At 42.3% G+C, this 20,564-nt stretch overlaps 1 protein-coding gene across 1 annotated transcript in view; it reads left to right on the forward strand.

Moving 5' to 3' along the window:
• The first annotated feature begins 466 nt into the window (after nt 1–466).
• Nucleotides 467–20,564, forward strand: part of PHF21B (PHD finger protein 21B) — a 67,155-nt gene continuing 47,057 nt past the window's right edge. Inside the window, exon 1 of the mRNA XM_055712870.1 lies at nt 467–974. Within this exon, the coding sequence (XP_055568845.1) occupies nt 840–974 (135 nt within the window). The 5' untranslated portion in view covers nt 467–839. The remainder of the gene's footprint in view (nt 975–20,564) is intronic.

A 20,564-nucleotide genomic window follows, 5' to 3' on the forward strand; every position in this document is an offset into this window, starting at 1 on the left:
CTGTTAAAGGAAAACAAGAGAACTGCTAGTGAAAATGGGTGCTACAGAGAAAAGTTAGATTAAAAACAAACAAACAAACAAACAAAAACCCCAAACAAACCACTGGGAAAATAGTGGAAGTTGGGGGGGTGGTGGTGGTGGGAAGTTAAAGGGAAAACAAACCCCGAGTCCCAAGCAGGGGTGAAGTGGCAGCAGCCAAGCGCTGGGGTGAGGCGAGCACGTGTAATGGGTTTTCAAAGAGGAAGCTGAAAGTAACATTCTTGAAGCCTTTTATTATTAATTACAGCCGCAGCGTTACCTAGACCTATATCAGGAGCATTAGTTCCGGGCATGAACAGATAGATACCAAAGGGGTAAGAAAAAAATAATAATAATAAAAAAAAAATTCTTGGAAAACCCCGAGTCAAACCTCGAGTTCCCGGGCGAGAAGGGGAAGCCCAGCCCTCCCCCTGCCCGCCCGCCTGCCCTTCCAAGAACAAACCCGTAAAAAGAAAACATAACAAAATACAGGCAACAAGCCCAGATCCGTGTTGTCAAGGGCCGAGCCCGGCAGGAGCTGCAGCGCCGGAGCTCGGCCGGGGGCCGCGCGGGGTCGGGGGTCCGGCTGCAGCCCGGCGGGTGACGGTGCCGCTTCTCTCCCCTTCTCTCCCCGGCAGAAGCTGGCGGTGCGGAGCTGCCCCGCGGTGCTGGTGGGCGGCGGCGCCAGCGGCAGCGCCAAGCCCGGCGGCGTCCCGGCGCTCCTGAAGGCACCCGGCGGCGGCGGCGGCGGCGGGAGCCCCAGCGGCAGCCCCGGGCAGAGCCTGGCCATCTCCGTCCTGCCGGCCAAGGCTCCCATCGCGATGGTGACGGCGCACCTCAACGGCGGGCTGGGCTGCAGCGCGGCGGGCGTGGAGCCCCCCCAGAGCGCCCCCATCAACCTGCAGACCAAGGCGCCGGGCGCCCGCCGCCCGCCCGAGCTCGGCTCCAACGCCCAGGTACCGGCGGCCGCGCGGGCGAGGGGCGGCGCGCTGCGGGCTCCGCCGCCGCGGGGGGCGGGCGGGGGCGGGGCCGGCGCCCCGGCGGGGCGGGGAGGGGCGAGGGGGTGCCGGCCGGTGCGAGCGCCACGGGGGTGCCGGTCCCCCCGAGCGCCCGCGGGGTGCGGGGCTGGCCGCGCTGCCCTGCCGGGGGGCGGGCTTCTCCCCCTGGCGCCGTGGGGACCCCCCGCCCCGCAGCGAGTGCGAGCGGTGCCGCCCCGGGGGTGCGGGGCTGCCGGGCCCTGTCCGCGCCGTGCCGGCAGGGAGCGGGGCGCGGGGCTGAGGCACGGGGCCGCGGGTGTCCGCAGGGGTCGGGGGGCGGGCGGGTCCCTCGCCTCTGGCAGCGGGGGGGGGGGAGCTGCGCCCAGCCGGGGAGGCTCGGCTGCCCCCGCATGCCCCCGGCTGCCCGGTTCTTTAAACCAGCGAGGGGGACGCAGAGGGGCGCGGGCGGCCCGGCTGCGAGCTCGGCTGTGCGGGGCGAGGTCCGTGCCGTGGTCCTGCGCTCCCGTCCCGCAGCGAGGCAGAGGGGGCAAAGGCACGAACTGTGTGGGAGCTGGCAGGCTGCTGCCTCCGGGGCGGGGGGTACACACACACGCACACACACACACACAGGCACACACACACGCACGCGCACACACACCCCCACACCACCACCACCCCCCCCCTATATATATGTACACATTTAACGCTTATGTCCACAGTGATCTAAACGTGAAATAAATGGGTTGAATCGGTGAAAGGAGGGCAAAAGAGGAGGGGGGGCTGTCTGCAGGACACACCGTTTTGTACAGCCCCTTAACAGCCACAACAGAGAAGTTCTTACTCCGGTCATGGTGTCTGTCAAGGGAGGGAAATGGTGCTAATGAAGGTAAAAGTGTGAAGAAAGTGACAAAGCCTTCCTAAAACTCTGGAGAAGAGGGTATAAGCTATTACTGCTAACGTTGGACATGTGGATTTCTTTTCTACTTTCTGCACATAGAGGCTGTAGTAGTCTGGAATTTTTTGTACTTCACAAAAGTAGCCCTTCACAAGCTCAGGATACGAATCTCTAACAATCGGGAAAGAGCAACACAGTATGGATAAGGGCAACAGGCAAACTGCACCTGAAGATGTTTGTAAATCAAGGTTATGTTGGAATGCATGAGGCTTTGCCGTACCCGGGAAGCCCCTTCCTAAAAAACGGCCAGGGAGTGACCATCACATCCGTGAGCAAACGGAAACCACATCCAATCACTGCGGGAGCCGCATAGTCCTGTCACTTTTTCTGGAGACGTGGCATTGTCTTTAGCTGTTACACTACAGTAGCTGTGTGGGGATTCAGTTTCGAATCACTATTCTGTATTTGTGCTGGGTAATTTCCTTTATTGAAGGTGGTGTTTATGCTTTCTCAAAAAGATACTTGACGCTATCTCAGTAGGTATTTCTTAGAATCATGGACAATAACTATATAAATGGTACTAATATGAAAGATTAAAGTTTCAATATTTCAATGGTCTATCATTTTGTGAAGGACTATCTTTTACTGTCATTGTCAGGAGCCATAGGAAGAAAAGAATCAAAACAGTGAAGGAAGAAGCTTGAAATAGCATTTGTTTTATTTAGCCTGAATAGTGAAATAACAGTCCCAAGGTGCTGGAGGGCAGTGCCGGTTAGAACGATTCACTGCAAACTCCTAACTTTTGCAAATGTTGTTAAAGGAAAAAGACTTTCTAACCAAGTAAGCTGGTTTGCCGGTGAAATATCTGTGGTGCTTCCCATTTATCTTTTGAGAAGAACAAACGGGCCCCACTTCCACCTTCCATGTCCCCAGACGTGCTGCAGTCAGCGGTGTATTGCAACCTGCTGGAGCAAAGCAGTGACACTCGTGCACATGTTTCTGTTCTATGTTCCCTCAAACAGTATTTGTCCTGGTGTTACAAGCAGAAGCTTGCTGTTATTGGAGTAGCATGGAAATGTTGTCCAGCATTTGGGGTTTGCCTTGGTTTTGCTAGAGGAATACATCCATTGTTTTTCTTTCGAAATGTCTTCATTGCAAGTTTTCAACAAAAACTGTAGTTTTATGATTTTATATCTCTCGTTATGTTAGCAAGGTATGGAAGAGGAAGCCAAGCAATGGCAAGCTTCTGAAGCAGAGGATTGTAGTGGTTTCATCTTTTGAGAATAGTCAGAAGTTATGGATAAAACAAATTAGGAATATTGAATTATAAATGTAAAAAGCCGCAAGCTGACCTTCGGTCCTAAGCTTTTGGGAAGCTTAGTCCTGGATTGTATGTTAATTATCACTCCTCTACCCAAATTAAAATTGTTTTGCAAAGTTTCTTTTTCTGCTCCAATGAAAAAACCCCAAAGTATTCTTGCTTCATGCTCAGTGTTCTTGATTGTTCCCGGAGTGGTGATTACAAATCAACAGCAGTAACACCTTAGCTACTAGCACTGTGGTGTCAGAGGGAAATTCCATTGTTGACATTTATTAATAAGCATTTACTTTCTCTTCTTTTTTTGTGGCAGTGTTATGGCTCAGAAAAGTATTTTTTTTTCTGCTGAAATGTATGAAGTTTGTGAGATGGAGGATAATGACAGCTTTCTGCAAACTGGGTTAAAGTGACAAGCTGATAGTAGTAAATGAGATTACAGCCTATTCCTCTGCATCTGCAAAGTGAGGGAAAGGGCAAGAGCATGAAATGTAATGTTATGAGTTTCTGAACAGTGGTTTCTGCTTGAAAGCATTTAAGGGGATCAGGATGTGTATACGGTCATCTCAAGTGGTATCTAGCAGGAAGAATGAAATGCTAAATGAAACTCAGCAGAAAAAATAGGGCATCAAACACTATAATCTAAATACAGAACTTTCAAATAGAGATAGGATTAAATGTAAGTTTGTTACAGAGTTTTCATTTGGGCACTGCGTGTCAGCACTTTGGTTTTAGACTGTTGTTTACCCAGCAGATTTTTAAAGTGATTCTGCAACGTTGTTGACTGTAATGGAAGCCATATCTGCATTGAAAAAAGTGTCTAAATAACTAACACACATAACAGATACTAGAGGACTGTTTAGGTATTTATCACATGTGTTATAAGAAGCAGGAAATGTTGCGATATTAACAAAGATTGAAATCCATAAGCACTGGAAGTTGTGAGCTCCAGAAACTAGCGGTAGGTCTACACTGTTCCTTGGCAGCCTTTCAGTGTCAATCCAGTGTATGAAGTACATGACTGATGGAGCTACACTGATGAAAGCATACATGCAGGGATGTCATGAGTATAGCTCTTTCTCCCGCTTAGAGAAATGAAGCTTAGAGCTTCATTTGGGTGATCTGGAGCAAGTTATGTTGGCAAAAGCAGGATTTTGCTGGCATAAGCTGAATTTTGCTGGCATATGCTGTATATGTGCTAGGAGTGCTTTGCCTTCAGAGAATAGCTGTTGCTGTTCTGTATGGAGAATGCCCTAGAGCTACTGGATGGTTGTAGGCTATAGCACGCCTGTACCTACAAAGTACTCTTTTGTATAAAGAGATTTTAATGCAAAACTCTCAAATTATATTTTTACTGTAATTGTATTTACATGATATTTGCTATTTCCTATCCAAGCCACCATTTCCTGACTGAAAGCAGGATCTGAGGTTGCTTTGCTGAAGGACAAAGTCCCATCTGCTGTGCTGGAACAATGTACTGGGTAAAGAAAATGCCCCTCTGCTACCTCCTCATTCTCTTCTAAATAGTAAAATGGAGGGCCAGCAGGCATCCCAGAACCTAGTTTGGGGAAAGCAGAAAGCCTCTTGGCCGTTTGAGAGTTGGATCAGCCCGCTATTGGGAGAACAAGGGAAGAGGGGGGGATACAGCTGTCAGACCACTCGGCTGCTTTTTAGGAGCTCTAGAGAAAGAAAAAAGCACTGCAAAGGCATGTCTGTGCTGGGCTGTGAAGCACCACGGTACAGATACACAAAGTTGCTCCATAGAAACGTGGCACAGAGTGGCTCTGCAGAGGTAGTCTGTGTCCTGGATGCTCAAAGTAATCTTTGCCTCTCAGGCAGCTCCGCTTCTCCAGTTGCAGAGAGGCTGTTTGCAGCTAGCTTAGCCATCTCTGTGCAGCCTGGTGCTGCTGGCTTCAAACGTAGCCGTGACCCTGGAGCGAGCGTGCTGCCAGAACTGCCTCTCGCTTTGTCAACATAAACAGCATTCTCTGTATATACCTGTCGTGTGCTGTATGTGCACTGCTCACCTACCGTAAGTCCTGGAGGGTTCTAAAGTGCAAAGCAGGTATTAGGTGCAGGAACATTTGGATACCGCCATAATAAAAGAGCTGTCTCTTGTCTGTGATCCTGGTGCGATGCCCTGTCCCCTATTGCTCTATGCAGCCCTTAGAAAACATCTTAGCGGGGCACTGATTCCCTGTCTGTCAGGACTCCACAAGCAACAGTGTAAAATGTGCCTCCTGCTCCTCTCCCTGCTTTCCTCCCCACACGTGTATTCCCTGGTCAGCTGGAGAAAAGTTTGGCAAGCTTCCCAGGCACGTGTGCTGTTGCGCCTTCTTGGGGCTTGTCTTTACAGGGAGGTTATTTCAAAGTAAAATACAGTATAAGGATTTATAGTGCTATAAATTCTGGGCGAGATAGTAAACCGTTCTCCACAGATGCTTCATTAACTCCACAACTCAAAGAACTACTTGTATCTGTGTTTAGATTGAGCAGGCTACATGCATATCCATTTTTTTTTTTCAGGAAAAAGCAGCTTTTATATGTGTATGAGGATGCTCATATATACTTCTTAGCTATCCGTATATTCAATTTACTAGAAAAAAACTGCATTTCAGAAGTTTAAGAACATACCTTTGCCTGTGATGGCCATTTTTCAGGATAATTTATTACCTTTCTTTTCTCCATCCCACTTAATGTGCTCCACTCTGCTCTCTGCAAAAGTGATTCCTCCGTAACTGGAAATCCACCTGCATGTCTGACTAAGTCTTTTCAGCTTTTATTTATTATTTGTATTGCAGTAGTACTTAGAGGTTTTATTTATAGATATATTTATTGTATTGGTTATGTGGCTATATATAGCTTTTTTCTATGATCCATGTTACCACAATGTCTGCGTACATGGCAATAGTTAATTTATCCTCACAATATTATGTTATTGTGACTAAGGTGGTATTATTCCACATTTTGCTGTTGGAAAATGGAGAAATAAAGGATCCATTTATGCTTCTTCACAGGAAGGTCCCAAGGGTTGCCTTAGGCAGGATCTCTGTATTGTCAGCCACATTACTGGCCTTTTGGGTCATTTTGAGAATGCCTCTTTGGTCATTTTGAGAATGCCTCAGACATGTCCATGCTGCAAACAGCATCCTTGGGAAAAGAACCATCCCACAAGTCCTTGGAGCATGCTACAGCCCCTTTTAGCTCTTGCCGTAACTCTTTACCCATCTGCCTCATACATCTTGATCTGCAGCTTGATCTTCAGCATCCTATGGATCTCAGTGTGCCAAGATGCTGGCACAAATGATAACTAGTGAGCACAGGGAAGGACAAAAGAAAGATCCAGAGGCTCCGCATGGGTCTAGGGGAGGGGAAAAACAAAGCCATTGCATTATGGATTATGACTACTGTGATCATTTTGGCGACCTATAAGAGGACCAGTAGTCTTGTTGGCATCAGAAGGGTATCAGGCTCTCTGTAATGTACAAAAAACCCCATTGCGTTTCTGGAGTCCATGGCTTCTGGACTTAACTGTCACGCCAGTTATATCTTTCTGCAGGTATGGGTTGATCAGCAGTACCTCATGAATTTCAAGATGTTGAAGAGTTTTGTTGAGGGCTTACCTGAGCTTCATTTTATCTGTCACTGTGGTGGTTTCTGGATGTCTCTTCTGGAGGAACAGAGCAATGACTGCTTTGTGTGGGTGACAGTTCCTACTAACTTTCCCCAAATTGTGCTGTTTTTTTACAATCTCCTCAAATGTGAAAGAGGAGCTGGGTCTCCTGCTGGGGTCAAATTATTACTCTGAGCTATCTGCTTCTGTCAGTTTGTGTGGGCAACCTGCTGTGGTAACTGGTCTATTAGAAATAACAATACAGGACAGAACTGCACAGAAAGCCTATGGCAGGAAGATTTTTGAACAGGCAGGCCCAAGGATGAGATGGTTGTGGTGCTGCCTATGCCATCATGCCCATGGGTTCATAAACCAGAGTTATTGTAGACAGAAGAATTCTTAAGTATGGTCCTACCAGACAATGTTAGAAGAACCTCTACAGAGCTCCTAAGGACCAAAATCCTTGTCTGGCATCCTGCTTGGGCGGCTGTGAAGAACTGTGGCATAGACAGGGAATTTTGCATCAAGAACTTTGCAGCGATTACAACAGGCAGAGGTAGAGACTGAGATTCTCTGAAGTATTCCCTGTCCTAAATCCCATTGGAAATTCTGCTTGTGGTACCTGGGCCCAAGTGTCTTGCCTGGGGACACACAGATGCCCTTACAGAGCAGAGAACTGAAGCAGAGTCTTATTAGCATATTAACTATGCGATTAGCCTTCCTTTTGGTCTCCAGGGCAGACACTGAAGGCATACCTGTTGGAGGGAGCCTTTGCTAAAGAACATACAATGCAAGCAGGCAAGGCAAAATTTGTGGGGGCATCAGGGTGCAGAGACATGAAGGCCAGGCTGGATGGGGCTTTGAGCAACCTGGTCTAGTGGAAGGTGTCCCTGGCCATGGCAGGGGGGTTGGAACTAGATGATCTTTAAAGTCCCTTCCAACCCAAACCATTCTATGATTCTGGGGTCACACAGCAGGAGAGATCCCAGATTCATCCATCACAGTCCTGCATTTCATCCAGTGGACCACAGCTCTCAGGCTTTCAGAAGAATGTCAGTCACACTGTGAGTATGAGTAGGACAAAGACATTGGATTATTTTAGTTGTGGACCTCAAAGGATTCAGTATCACATATTCAGTCTCCTGTGATGGCTTTAAGGCAAGTTATCTTCCGGAGATATTTGTAAATGTAGAAGAGGAGAGGTGGCTCAGCCAAATTAAATTAAAAATAATAATAAATAAAAAGACAAGGAGTGGAGGAACCCCAAGGATTCACAGTCCCACCACCATCCAGTGATCCATTCTGTCATTGGGGCTTTACTAACTTTTAACTCCACCATTAGAATGTTGTAAAGAGCATGGTAATTTTAGGAAATGGATTATAGAGTATGTGTGACAGATTCTGCTTGTATTTACACCACCTTAGTTGCAGGTTTATTAAGGGAGGTACATAAATTTACTCCGTATTTAAATATGGTTAGTTAAGAGCAGGATTTGGCTTTACTGCTCTGATATGTACTGCGTAAAAGCACTTTAAAATTTGTATTTCTTGCTAAATAGCATAAAATTACATCCTTTCAGGTTAATTAAGCCGTTTTGCAATGCTGGTTGCTGTTGATGGGATATTTAAATGTCAGTTTCAGAATAAGCACTTATGCTTCCTGATTATAAATGGCTTCCTTTTAAATATCCCAGGCATACATATATGGTCAATACATCTAAAGTGTGTAGATTTCTGCTTTTCTCAATCTGCATTTTCATTTAGGCTACAATAGGGTCAGACACCCACTGGTATCAAAGACTGAATAAAGACTCACAGGAACTGAATAAAACCTGATTAGGCCAAACACGTTACTCCTTACATAGCCAAAAATTTCCAGTGAAGGCAGTGGAGTATTCAGCAGGAGAGGATAAGCAAAAGTGGACTCACACTGACTGTCTGATGCTTTGTTGTAAGAATCTAGGAGCAACCTTTCCAAATTTGTTTCTGTGGGGACTGGCAAACAAGCACCACGCTGCAAGAATTTAAACAACCGGGAAACAAAAGCAAGTTCCAATTTTCGAGACTCTGCTATAGTTCTGTCCTCTGAAACCTTTGTGTCACTAAACATCCCCTCTGCTGGTTCATGTGAAGTGGGATGTGTAGGTATGGATGTGCTAATTCGGTGTTTGTGGAATGGGTTTTCCTCCTGCAAGTGTCAAGGAAGAGTCTCTACCAAGGAATGCGAGTGGAAGGAGATTAACTAAAACTACTTGCATTTTGTTGATGTTTCCTGATAGTGCAGAAGAATGATGGGGCTCTCACCCTGTCTGTGTATCTAGGTCTTATAGCCAGAAGCAATTAATTGGCCTGTGTATAGAGAACCAAACAAAGGAGACCAGGTTAAGGGAGGGAAATGCATTTGCTTAGATTTCATGCCTTTTCTTGGGAGCTGTTTTAACTTCCTGACAAGGAAAGTCTTACAATGTAGGAATATATAGGCAGTCCCCTTATGGAAGTTTCTGTGATATTTTTATACATGCTTATATATCATCCATGTAAACAAAGTTCCTTGTTCTAATACTGAGCATTTATAGCACATTATTGTTCTAACGCTGATCAGAGTAGCTCCCGTGGAGAGCTTTGATTCACTTCAGAAAACCAAAGAATGCTCTACAAAAGGTAATACACTGTAGCTATTTCACTGTAATTGGAGGCTGTCTGTGCCTCATGAAAATTACCCGGCAAGCATTCTTGAAAATGTCGGAATTTTCAAGTTAGTTCTGTTTGAAATGGGAAAGCAAGAATAAGAGGGGTTGGACAGAAAATTTGAGGGCTGTGTGATTCAAACTTGAAGTGCAGTTTGTAATAATGAAAGATGATCAACTTTGGGGCTGGCAAAATTATCACTTAAGTTTTCTAAATTACAGGATGCATAAAAACATCACTTATTCTACATGTACTGTTACTTCAATAAAAGGCACCACTTTAGGAAGTGAAAGGCTTTGGAATATTGCTAAATGTCTTAGTTCTATTTATCGTCAAAAGGTGGGGTTTTTTCATTATCCACAGAGTTTGTGGGGTAGTTGAATAATTTGCAAGAATTTGAGTGTTTGATACCAGACTGCAAACTCTGTATTCATCTTCTTGCTATGTTCATATTGCAAATACATGCATGATAATATTTCCTGTTGGTGTTTTACTGTATCAGGATTTGGCAATTGGTCTGCTACTAATCTCATAATGTGCATTTGTGCCTATATTTAAATTAATTGGAAAACTGTATCAGAAAACATTGCTTTTAAATTATTTCATATATTAATGGGGTGAGGGGAGGGAGAGGGAGGGAGAGAGAGAGACTAGATGCTGTAAATACAGAGTGCTGATGAATACTCAAGTAGTAAATAGAAATATCTTAGAAGTCATTCCTGACAGTAATAAAGGCAGCAATTTGATTTCATCTGTGGATAATAAACTGGTTTCACATTGCAATAAAAGTGGTACTTATGTTATATTAATATTTATTAGCACTTATTGATGTTGGTGTTAGGGTTTTGTTGTTTTCTTTTCTTCACATCACAGCCATTTTATAAAAATTGAAGTTAAATTGCTACACAATAAGCAATTAAAAGTGTTTGTGTATGTGAGGGAGAAAAGGAAAAAAAAATCTGTCTATGGAGATATTCCTACACGGAAGGACAGGCACTCACTGCCTAGGAATCTAGGGACTTGTGCTCAAAATGATGGAATTACGTGAATTTCCACTAGTTAAAGATTTGGCTTGCTCAATGCATATTTCAATACATAAGCACTGCTCTGCTGTTTATATCAGAATTATTTGTATGGGTTTCCTGTTGTTTGACAATATATTTTCGTATTCCTTGCTTTGACTGTGTGCAGTGCCTCATAAAGGTAAGAAATAATGTGTTACATTCTGTGGCCTTTTTTGTGTGACGTGTGAAGGATTGTTAACTTGCAGGATAATGTGAGTCAGAAAGTGATCTGATCCAAATTTAACCAAATTTGTTCATCTCTAAATTTAGACAATAGCTGAATGGCAAGACAGATATATTTCAACTTCCATCAGCGACAAGGACAGAGTGTTGGCGGATGCCTGTTAACAGCTATATCGTGTGTTTTTGATACTCGTATATGTGTGCATGGGTGGGAAAAGACTAGTTACTAACTTTTATTTATCATGAGCCTGTTTCTTCTTTGACTGCTTTTAAATCACTCTTGGGCTTGATGTTCCTTCAGTGCAGATAAGTCTTGTGCAGAAGGTGTGCTGTAGGCTTGAGTCATGTTTTTGCCCTCTGAGTAGAAAGACTTGCATTGGACTTGGATTTTTATCGTAATGAAAACTGAAACATAGACACTTTTAAAATAAGCCAGGTACCAGGCAAGGTAAGACAAACCAAAATTCTTTTTGTTGATCTTACAATCAGTCTTCAATATCAATAATTTCAGAAAACAGGTTCAAGTTTATCCCTCACTTGATCATAACCCTAAGTTTAACATGTATGTAATTCACATGTCTTCAGTAGGCTTAATCATGTGCTTGTAACTGAGTTTGTATTTACTTGCTTTTCTGTGCTGGGGTCTTAATCTTTTTGATGATTCTAATTCTTTGGCCAAATATTGTCCTTGGAGATTTGACCAGTGAAAAGAACATGTCCCCACTGCTTTTATACAAGACATTTAGTTCATGGATACAACTGTTTTTGGCTTGTTTGTTTGGGTTTTTTTCTCCGTGAGATCCTTATTATATACCTCTGTTTAGGCTGTTTCTTGTGTTTGATTTTATTAAGACCCCAGTTAAGTGACTGTGTCATCAAATTTGCACACGTAGTGATGGATTGTGATATTACAAACAATTTGATTGTTGCATTCCTTACTGAATTGAGCAATGAGACTGACTGTATTGGAGTTACATTCGTTTTAACATACAAGATCACTGAACTAGCAGTGATTGAGTAGGTAATACCAGAAAGAGCATGACAGCTTTGGTAAGATTTAAGTAACATTGTATTTCCTATAGTTTGATGAAGTGGTAATGGTGATTTAAGGGTCCTACCTTAAATGTTTACTGTCCTTACAGGTGTATAATAAAAACACAGGTCAGCCTTGTTTAATTTAATGTAATCATAATTTTAAAAAGACAGATATTTTAGCATAATAGTAATGAGAATATTGTAGAAATTTGGCAGGGATACTATGGGCTATGATTTTAGAAGACTGTAGAAGGTAATTAGGTAGCATTTGCTCTAATAAAATCTTCCCACCCTGTTTGCTGATTTCACAATGTTTTCTTCAGAGTGAAATATTTCTATATCCATTTTCCCCTGCACTTGTCTTTTCAAAATATAAGCCAATAATCTGTATTCTGTCAGCTTCTATCACTTGGAAATGTTTCTTGTTATACAGGGAATTAGACACTGCATTTGTTAATGTTGCTGGGAAAGAAAAGCCCAACCTCCCTAGGAAGTATAAGAAGATATAAAGTTCCAGGTTTCTTCTGTATCTATGTTCTTAATGTGAGCTTTAAACCCAGAGTAAGTGGCTTTGAACCACCACTATGATGGCGCAAAGTGTTTACACTTTGTTCTCAAGTCTTGAGTAATATGAGCTCAAACTCTCGTTCTTGTTAATACATAGAACCAGAATCAACTTATGGCTTGATATACATGGTGTCCTTCCGTAAGTTCAAGTTTATAAGTCTTCTTGATACAAAGTATTACTCAACAAATTTTATGAGCATTTTCAGATGTGTGAAGTTGGAATTATCTCCGCTGAAGTCAAGTATGGTGAAGCTAGGTTTGTACCAGCAGAGTTAATCTTCAGGACTATATCACTAGCATGTCTAACCATTTTCCTAATAACAATACAATAGACTTAGTATGCCATTAATGATTATTACATTTTCTCTGAAAAGGAATTTTTAATTTAAAAAAATAACTTGTGACCTGTTCATCCTTATTTTTACGATTTTTCAATTTACAGTGTCACAGTGTAGACTATACAGAACTTTCTTGTCAGCAAGTAGAAGATGACTGAAGACCTAAAGTAGCAACCCTTACCAACATTGTGCTTTTTGGGTCAATGGCATTATACAAATAACTGAGTAAGAGCTAGTCAGTCTGAAAAATTAATAGAAATGACAGGTAGTAAAGTTCTCTTTGCATCTCCCTGGCGATTATTTTGGATTTAAGATGCCATTTTCCTATTAAAAAAAACCCAAACAAACAACATTTTTTCCCCTTCTAGCTCAGGGAATGACGGGGTTGAAGCCCCGATCTCTGCAATGACCTCTGTACAGATACATGCGCAGACCTTCATTGAAGTTAAGACTCATAAAGGTTTATTGTTCTGCTTTTATGAAGAAATTATTGTTGTGCTGTCTAATTTGCAAAGTATGCAAGCTGAAAATATAGGACTTATTTTCTCCCTATGTCTTTTATTTCTAGCAGAAGAGATTTAGACTAGATCTTTGGAAGTACTTCAGTGTTGCAGTGTACCTAGCTGTCCAGAGTTCAAAACTTAGATCCTCAAACTCTGCTCAGTAGCTATCAAGGCTGGACCCAGGTGAAATCCATAAATGCCTCTGTTTCTACTAGTCACATTTGCTATGCACCGAAATGTTTGCATTGGAGTATTGTAAGAACTGCTATCATGTTAACGGGGTTGAACAACTAGGTGGCCAAAGCACTGACTGGAATTGTCGGTTGTCTTTTCCCCCAAGGCATCCTCTAACCACTGGGGCACGAGGCCACATTCTTTCTTCTCTTGCTGACTAATTTAGCAGAAAAGCTTGGAAGAGGGGTCTTTCTCCCAGGTACGTTCTGATAGTTAAATGGCTTACGGAGCCATGTATGAGTGTAGGAACTGAAATCTTCCTTCTCTGAGGTAAGTGGTTGAACTCCTGAGAAACCGGTTGAAGGGAAAGATAGGAAGGAGGAAGAAAGGAAAGCACAGCTTTCTTGGAGTGTGTATTGAGTGAAAGTGGTTGAGCACAGATTAGTCTCCAGGAGGTGGCTCAGGGAGGTGAATCCCGGTGGGAATGAAGCAGGTCTCTTTCAGACCTGTATCAAGGCCTGGGGTCAGTAACATCGTAAAATGCTCCTGTTGAACACATCTATCTAGACATGTATATTCTGCCCTAGGGTGCTGGTTTGCAAATTTCTTCCCAACATGCCCGGTCATACTCTTTGGATACCCTACAGAGGGAAACATGGATGCCTAATTAAGAACTGCAGTAAAGCACTAAGAGCTGGACATTGCATCGTGCAATACTGTCGCAGTTTAACCCCAGACGGCAACTAAGCCCCAGCTGCTTACTCACTCCCCCCTGGTGGGATGGGGAAGAGAATCAGAAGAGTAAAAGTGACAAAATTCATGGGTTGAGATAAAGACAGTTTAATAGCTAAAGTAAAAGCTGCGTACACAAGTAAAGCAAAACAAAACAAGGAATTAATTCACTACTTCCCATGGGCGGGCAGGTGTTCAGCCATCTCCAGGAAAGCCGGGCTCCATCACATGTAATGGTGACTTGGGAAGACAAAACACCATCGCTCCAAACATTCCCCCCTCTCCCCTTTCTCCCTCTTCCCCCAGCTTTATATGCTGAGCATGATGCCATGTGGTATGGAATATCCCTCTGGGCAGTTGGGGTCAGCTGTCCCGGCTGTGTCCCCTCCCAACCCCTTGAGCACCCCCATCCTGCTCGCTGGTGGGGTGGAGTGAGAGGCAGAAAAGCCCCTGACACTGTGCAAGCACCGCTCAGCAGGAGCTAAAACATCCCTGAATTACCAGCACTACTTTCAGCACCGATCCAAAGCACAGCCCCATACCAGCTACTACGAAGAAAATCAACTCTATCCCAGCCAAAACCAGCACAAATACCTTCATGCATTTGTAGATTCAGCTCTAGGGACTGAATTGTTGACACCTCAAAGGTGATGTTTGCAAGCTTGCCGAGAAAGAAACCTTCAGGTGTCCAGAGAATATTAATGGTTAAATCTGAAGTACATGAGTTTGTTACTGTCTTTAAGGCTTGACAGCAGCTAAGGCAGGGGTGTTCAAGAAGGTGATTTTTGAACTCTCTAGCTGGAGCTAGGTTGAACACAGGCACATTGGGTCTTTTTCTGAAACCCAGTCTACTAGGACCTTAATACCCAGGTTTATCTGGAACTGGCAGGATGAAACATCCTAAGTAGGAGCCATAAATAGTCACATGGGCTAGATAGTAGACCAGAGTCGTGGTCTGATTTTTTTCTGGTTTTCTTCTTATAATTTCTGCACTCTGGAAACAGACACAATTTCTAGACTCAGAAACTAAGGAACCACTACTGACTTTAGGGTTTATAAGGCTCATTCTGCTAGCACTAATATTAATGCAGCATCTCAGGAAGAAGAGGTTTTCTACTTACTAACTATTAAATTTCCTGGTTCTCTCATTGTAGGGAAACACTGGTGCTCACTTTGGTGTATTTACAACTCTGGAAAAATATTACGTATAATGGATTATTATGTGTTCTGAAGTGTGTGTTTGTGTATTCATATACATATAGAGTATATATATATATGTATCTTACGTATATACTTATGAATTTATTTGTACAAGTGTATACATTTCCAAAATCCTGTTACTATCTGAACAAATCAACATAAGAGATCCACCTTTTTATTTGGATCATTAAAGAATCAATTACATTTTTAAGTGAATACTGTAGAGTTTTATCACTCTCCAAAACTGAATAAGGCACTGCTGTATTTCAGTATTTTCTTTTAATTAGAAGGCGGCACCCACATAGCAATATCTGCAATGATTTTTCACAGCTGCAGTCCTAGAACTGTGGAATACCAAAGTTAAGAATTGAATAGCAATGGTAATTCTGCTGTGCTGTACTAAAGCACTATTGAGCCACTGGGTTTTGTTGATGGGCAAGTGGCTCAATAGTGCCGAGTAATCTGCCTAAAAAATAATAAAGCAAGCTATGGGGTGTTCTGCACATTCAAATTAACATTTCCTGGGAAAGTTATTGTTTCCTTTCTTCTAACTAGTTATATTAACAGTAGAATTTAAGATCGGTATGTTTATACATACTTAATGTGGAATTCAGGCAAAGTTTTCATGTTCCTTCCCTGAGTTCTGTGCTCAAGGAAGTTACTTTTGGCAACAACATCCAGTTATTATGGCTAAAGTGATCTAATAGCTTCCTTTCTCCAAAAAGTTTGGAATCATCGTTCCATTTTTCTGTTCCCTTGCCTGTGTGGTTTTTGTTGTCGTCCCCACCCCCCAGCTAAGAAACATTGCTTTTCCCCTTGCCTTTATTCTTTGCTTGTTGGATACTTTCTGAAGCAAGTTCAACTAGCAGAAAACTTTCTTTATCCTGGTTAGCAAGCTGCATTAGCTCAGCTCAGGCCCTGACAAAAGAGACTGTGTGGCAGTGAGCAATTAGATCGCCTCAGACTGTCACTTCTCTCATGTTTTCCAGTTCTTCAGAGTGACTGAAGAATGCATAATAAAAACTCAAAGCAAGAACTGCAAAAGCAGCTCTGAGCCCTACGGGTGCTAGGGTGGAATGATTTGGAAGATCTTAATTTTTCAGTAGCTGCTAATAGGCTGCGTAGGCCATTCTGATCGGTGAGGATTCCTATATCCCTAAGGAATGATGGTCATTTCCTCCTTTATTTTTCCTCCCCTGCCTTCTCTTTCCATACCCTAATATTGATGTCCTGCAACGGGGGTAGAGCAAGTAGTACTTTAGCAGCTGCTGGGGCTTTGTTGAAGGTTTTTACTCATGCTTGAACTCACTTGAGGGAGAGACTAGAAACTTCTTTGTGTGACACACTGTGCATGCATTCCCCCTTTACTCAGAAATATTTCTGCAGACTGTGAACAGAGAATAAGTAACCTGAAGACATTAGTCATTAGAAACAACAGCAACTTGGAACAGTTTAGTAGTTTAACAGCAAATCTTTTATAAATCAGCTGAGCAAGAGACTATAGGTGTGATCACAGCTGCTGAGTGGTAGTGGTGCAACTCAGTGAGACTATACTAATTTGTGCAGGAGGGGGAGACTTAATTAATTGAATATGATCTCTGAATAAAGCTTCAAATCACAGAAGAAGTAGGTGCATGCTAATGCAGTTCACATAGCCAAACTTTCTTCTTCTTTTCTTTTCAGAAATTTAGAGTGTGATCTAATGACCGTGGAAAAATCCTGACTGTTTTGTTTGATAAAAATAATGGTGCCTTAGAAAAAATACTAACCTGTAAATAATGTGGTGGAAGCTGCATTTAAGAGCAGGTATTAGGCACAGCTATCGGTCCTCTTATCTAAGTAACCGCTGGGATTTCTGAACAAGGGAAACTCGTGAGCTTAATTCATCATGTTTTTCCTTTGCCAGAATACATACCCATAGTGCATTCAAACAGAGTTTGTATGTGTGATTTTACCCAGATGGGAACGTGCAAGTGGAAAGACGTAGAGATAGTGGCCTGAAAAGTCTGAGAGCCATGGTAAAAACAAAGATAAATTAGATGGTGCTCTGAAAAGCCTAAGAACCACAGTAAAAGCAGAAAATTGTTTGCTTTATCTCTGCATATACTCCTCTGATACCCTCATGAGCTTTGATACCCCTGTGGGTTTCCTTGCAGATGAGTGACGTGGGAAGGGATGAGTATGAATATCTCAGCAGCAATTAAGAATTTGGTCGCAGTGTGGTTTTCAAAGGAGGTGTGGGATTTTGCCTCCTACTGCTTGTGGCTGCCCTAGTACTGGGTCTTGCAACAGGCAATGAGAGCTGTAGGCCATTGCAGTGCAAAAGCTTCTGGTGTAGTATGAGTCGTTGTTATTTGACTATAATGAGGGTTGGTTTAAGTGTTTTTTTTAGTGCCCAAAGAAAGGATGGTTTCAAAAATACTGATACTTTAAAAAAAACAACAGGACTTGTTGTGCTTCTGATTGTCTACTTCATAACAATAGTAAGCGTGCATACAAGAGCACGATTAATGAATTTTGAGTAAAGAGAAAGGAAGTGGGGAAAAAAGACACTTTTGAAAGCTGGAAGAGAAATCTTCTAGTTTCCTATGAAATTCCAATTAAATTACTGTTTACACAAAGTATGTATCTGAAGTGCCATCTCTTTGGGGTACAATCTGAGTGTGAAACTGCCATTATTCTATTCTACCAGATTATTAGAAATACCATGCACAGTGATTTCACCATAGTTTGAAATGAAGAATGATTTCCACAGTTTTTTATAGAAGTTAAGTCTGGAAGGGAAGAAAAAATACGTATGCATACACGTCTTGCAGGAGCCTCAAAGTTATGTCCAAGCACACAGTACTTTTACTGGTGGACTATACAGAAAAATAATCGCATTCATATGTTTAGGTTAGCTAGAGAACAACAACTGTCCTGGATTATTGAGGTAAGGTGCAGCAAGTTTTAAGTCAAATGAAGTTGGAGGTTGCATATAGTGCTTGACATTTATATAAAGCAAGCTCAAGGTTGAATGCAGCATTCAAGTTGTAAAATGGATGTAGAATGGGTAAAAAAATCCTGCAATTACTTCAGTGACGATCCATTCAGGTTAAGAATTTTCATCTTTGCTGTTGCCATAGCAATCTGTTCCCCTGTCACTACCACATTAAAAATCCATTCTGTAAAACTGTTGTTGCCAATATTGAACACATAACAGACAAAAACATTTTTTTAATAGCTTAGGTGTCTTATTTGCAACATGAAGAAGACCTAGATCTTAGAGAGATGCATATGTACTTTAAAAAGAAAAAGATTAGTGTTTCTATAATACATTGTAGGAACACAATATTTGTGCTGCAGTATTGATGTCGGTATAAAATAGTTTGCAAATAATACAGCAATGCAGTGTCAGTTGAACTGAAATAATTGAACTGTTCTGCTAAGATATAACAAACCCATATGTTCCTGAGTTAAGTATTTATTTTGGTAACATGCTGTAGTGAAAGGCTTTTGAAACTATGTGGCTTTTTAACCTTCTGTTCCTCATTGAGTCTGATTCTTTTCAGTGATTGACTTTAGTGATTTTACCCATACTGGTGTAATTTGGTGTAATTCTGGAACGGGAGGAGAGTCATGTCCCCTAACAGCTTTGCATCTGTGATCTAATCCTAAAGTGCTTATGTACCCAAGCTCAGCAATGGGTTTGTATGGATGATGAAATGAAGGAACAGGTCCCTAAGTGTTTGTTAATACATCCAAATGGGGGTGGAAAGGAATTTATAACTCAAAGGAAACATAGCAATGGTCTGAGAAATATATTTACCCAAACTGAGTAAAATGTAAGTAACTTTCAATAAAGTAAAGGTAAATATCTGTAGAGAGATATAGAGATATGTGTGTATTCATTCAGGGCTGAAATGGAGAAGTTTACTAAAATCACAAATGTGCATGTCATGGATTTAAAAACTCAGGCATTGACTAAAGAAGTCATAACATAATAGTAGGAAAGTGAACGTATGGCCCGTGGTCTGATCATTGACAATGTAAATCTCATCCTTTTTTCTGCCTTGGCATCCTTTTATCCTCTAACCATCTCTACTCTTCATCCTTTAAATTCTTATTCTCTGTCCACACCATAATTTCACTCTTTGTTTCATGTTCTGTGTCTTCTACTTGCCACTGTCCCCACACTTCTATCCCTCAGTTGTCCTTGAGAGCCTTAATCTAGGGATGGTGTTGATTTAACGTAGGAGAAGCTTAGGAGGAGGGAATATAGCAAGTAGTTACAATGCTGTTGGGTGAGAGCGAGAAGTGGTTTTCTTTTTTAACCACACTTGGCAATATCTTCCAAATTTTTTGTTTTCTTCTTGTTACATGGGAGGAACTGCTTTTTTTGGTTTGTTTTTAAGTGCAGTTATGTCCTGTTTTGAGGCTTTGGGGTTGGTTTTCTTTTTTTTCTTTTTCTTTTTTTTAAATCTTTATTATTTTCTTAGTGAGTAAACTGACCACTGAAAAAGATTATTCCATTTGCATCTTTTCACCTGCTTTTGCAATTCAAAATGTGACCCTTTGGAGCATGGCTACTAGGTGACACTTACCCAACAACTGAGGCTGCGGGTCACCTACACAGTGGGCCTGCTGCAGCTCCTGAACAAGGGCATCTATGGATCGCTCCAGCAAAAAAGGTGTCCTGACACATCAGATACCTGTCTGCTCTGTGTAGGTCACTGAAGACAGGGGTTTGGAAGTGGTTTGTGTGGCAGCAGCTATATGCGTTCGTTAGCCATTAACTCCTGCAGCAGGTGATGCAGTGGCTGAGGTGCCTGTTCCAGTCTGGGGCTGGGGCAGGGGCTGGAGGCAGGACTTAGCAAGGGGTCACAAGCTCCCAGGTGCTTGCCTAGGATAACAAGTGCTGCCAGGTGTGAAGTTTAGTGAATTAGACAGTCTGAAATACACCCGATTAATTTCTTTTTATTTGAAAAAACATCTTGGCATAAAGATAGTAAAACTGGCTTACATGCCTACAATCAAATCAAAACAATTCTGAGGCAAACTGAAACTTGGCTCTTCGCTTTCCCCCCTCACTGCACATTGCAGTGCTCCCTCCACGTTGTAGGTGTTTCAGGGGGTCACCAGAAAAGCCCAAGTAGACTTAGATAAGGGAGAGATTTGGAGTTATCTTTTGACTTTTATGGACCTTTATTATTAAAATGCTTAGAGCTGTAAATGTAGAAATAAGAAACTCATTTATCTTGACAAAAGTGCTGCCATAAACTA

This window comes from Falco cherrug, chromosome 5 (genome assembly GCF_023634085.1).
Source record: "Falco cherrug isolate bFalChe1 chromosome 5, bFalChe1.pri, whole genome shotgun sequence".
NCBI classification, from domain to species: Eukaryota; Metazoa; Chordata; class Aves; order Falconiformes; family Falconidae; genus Falco; species Falco cherrug.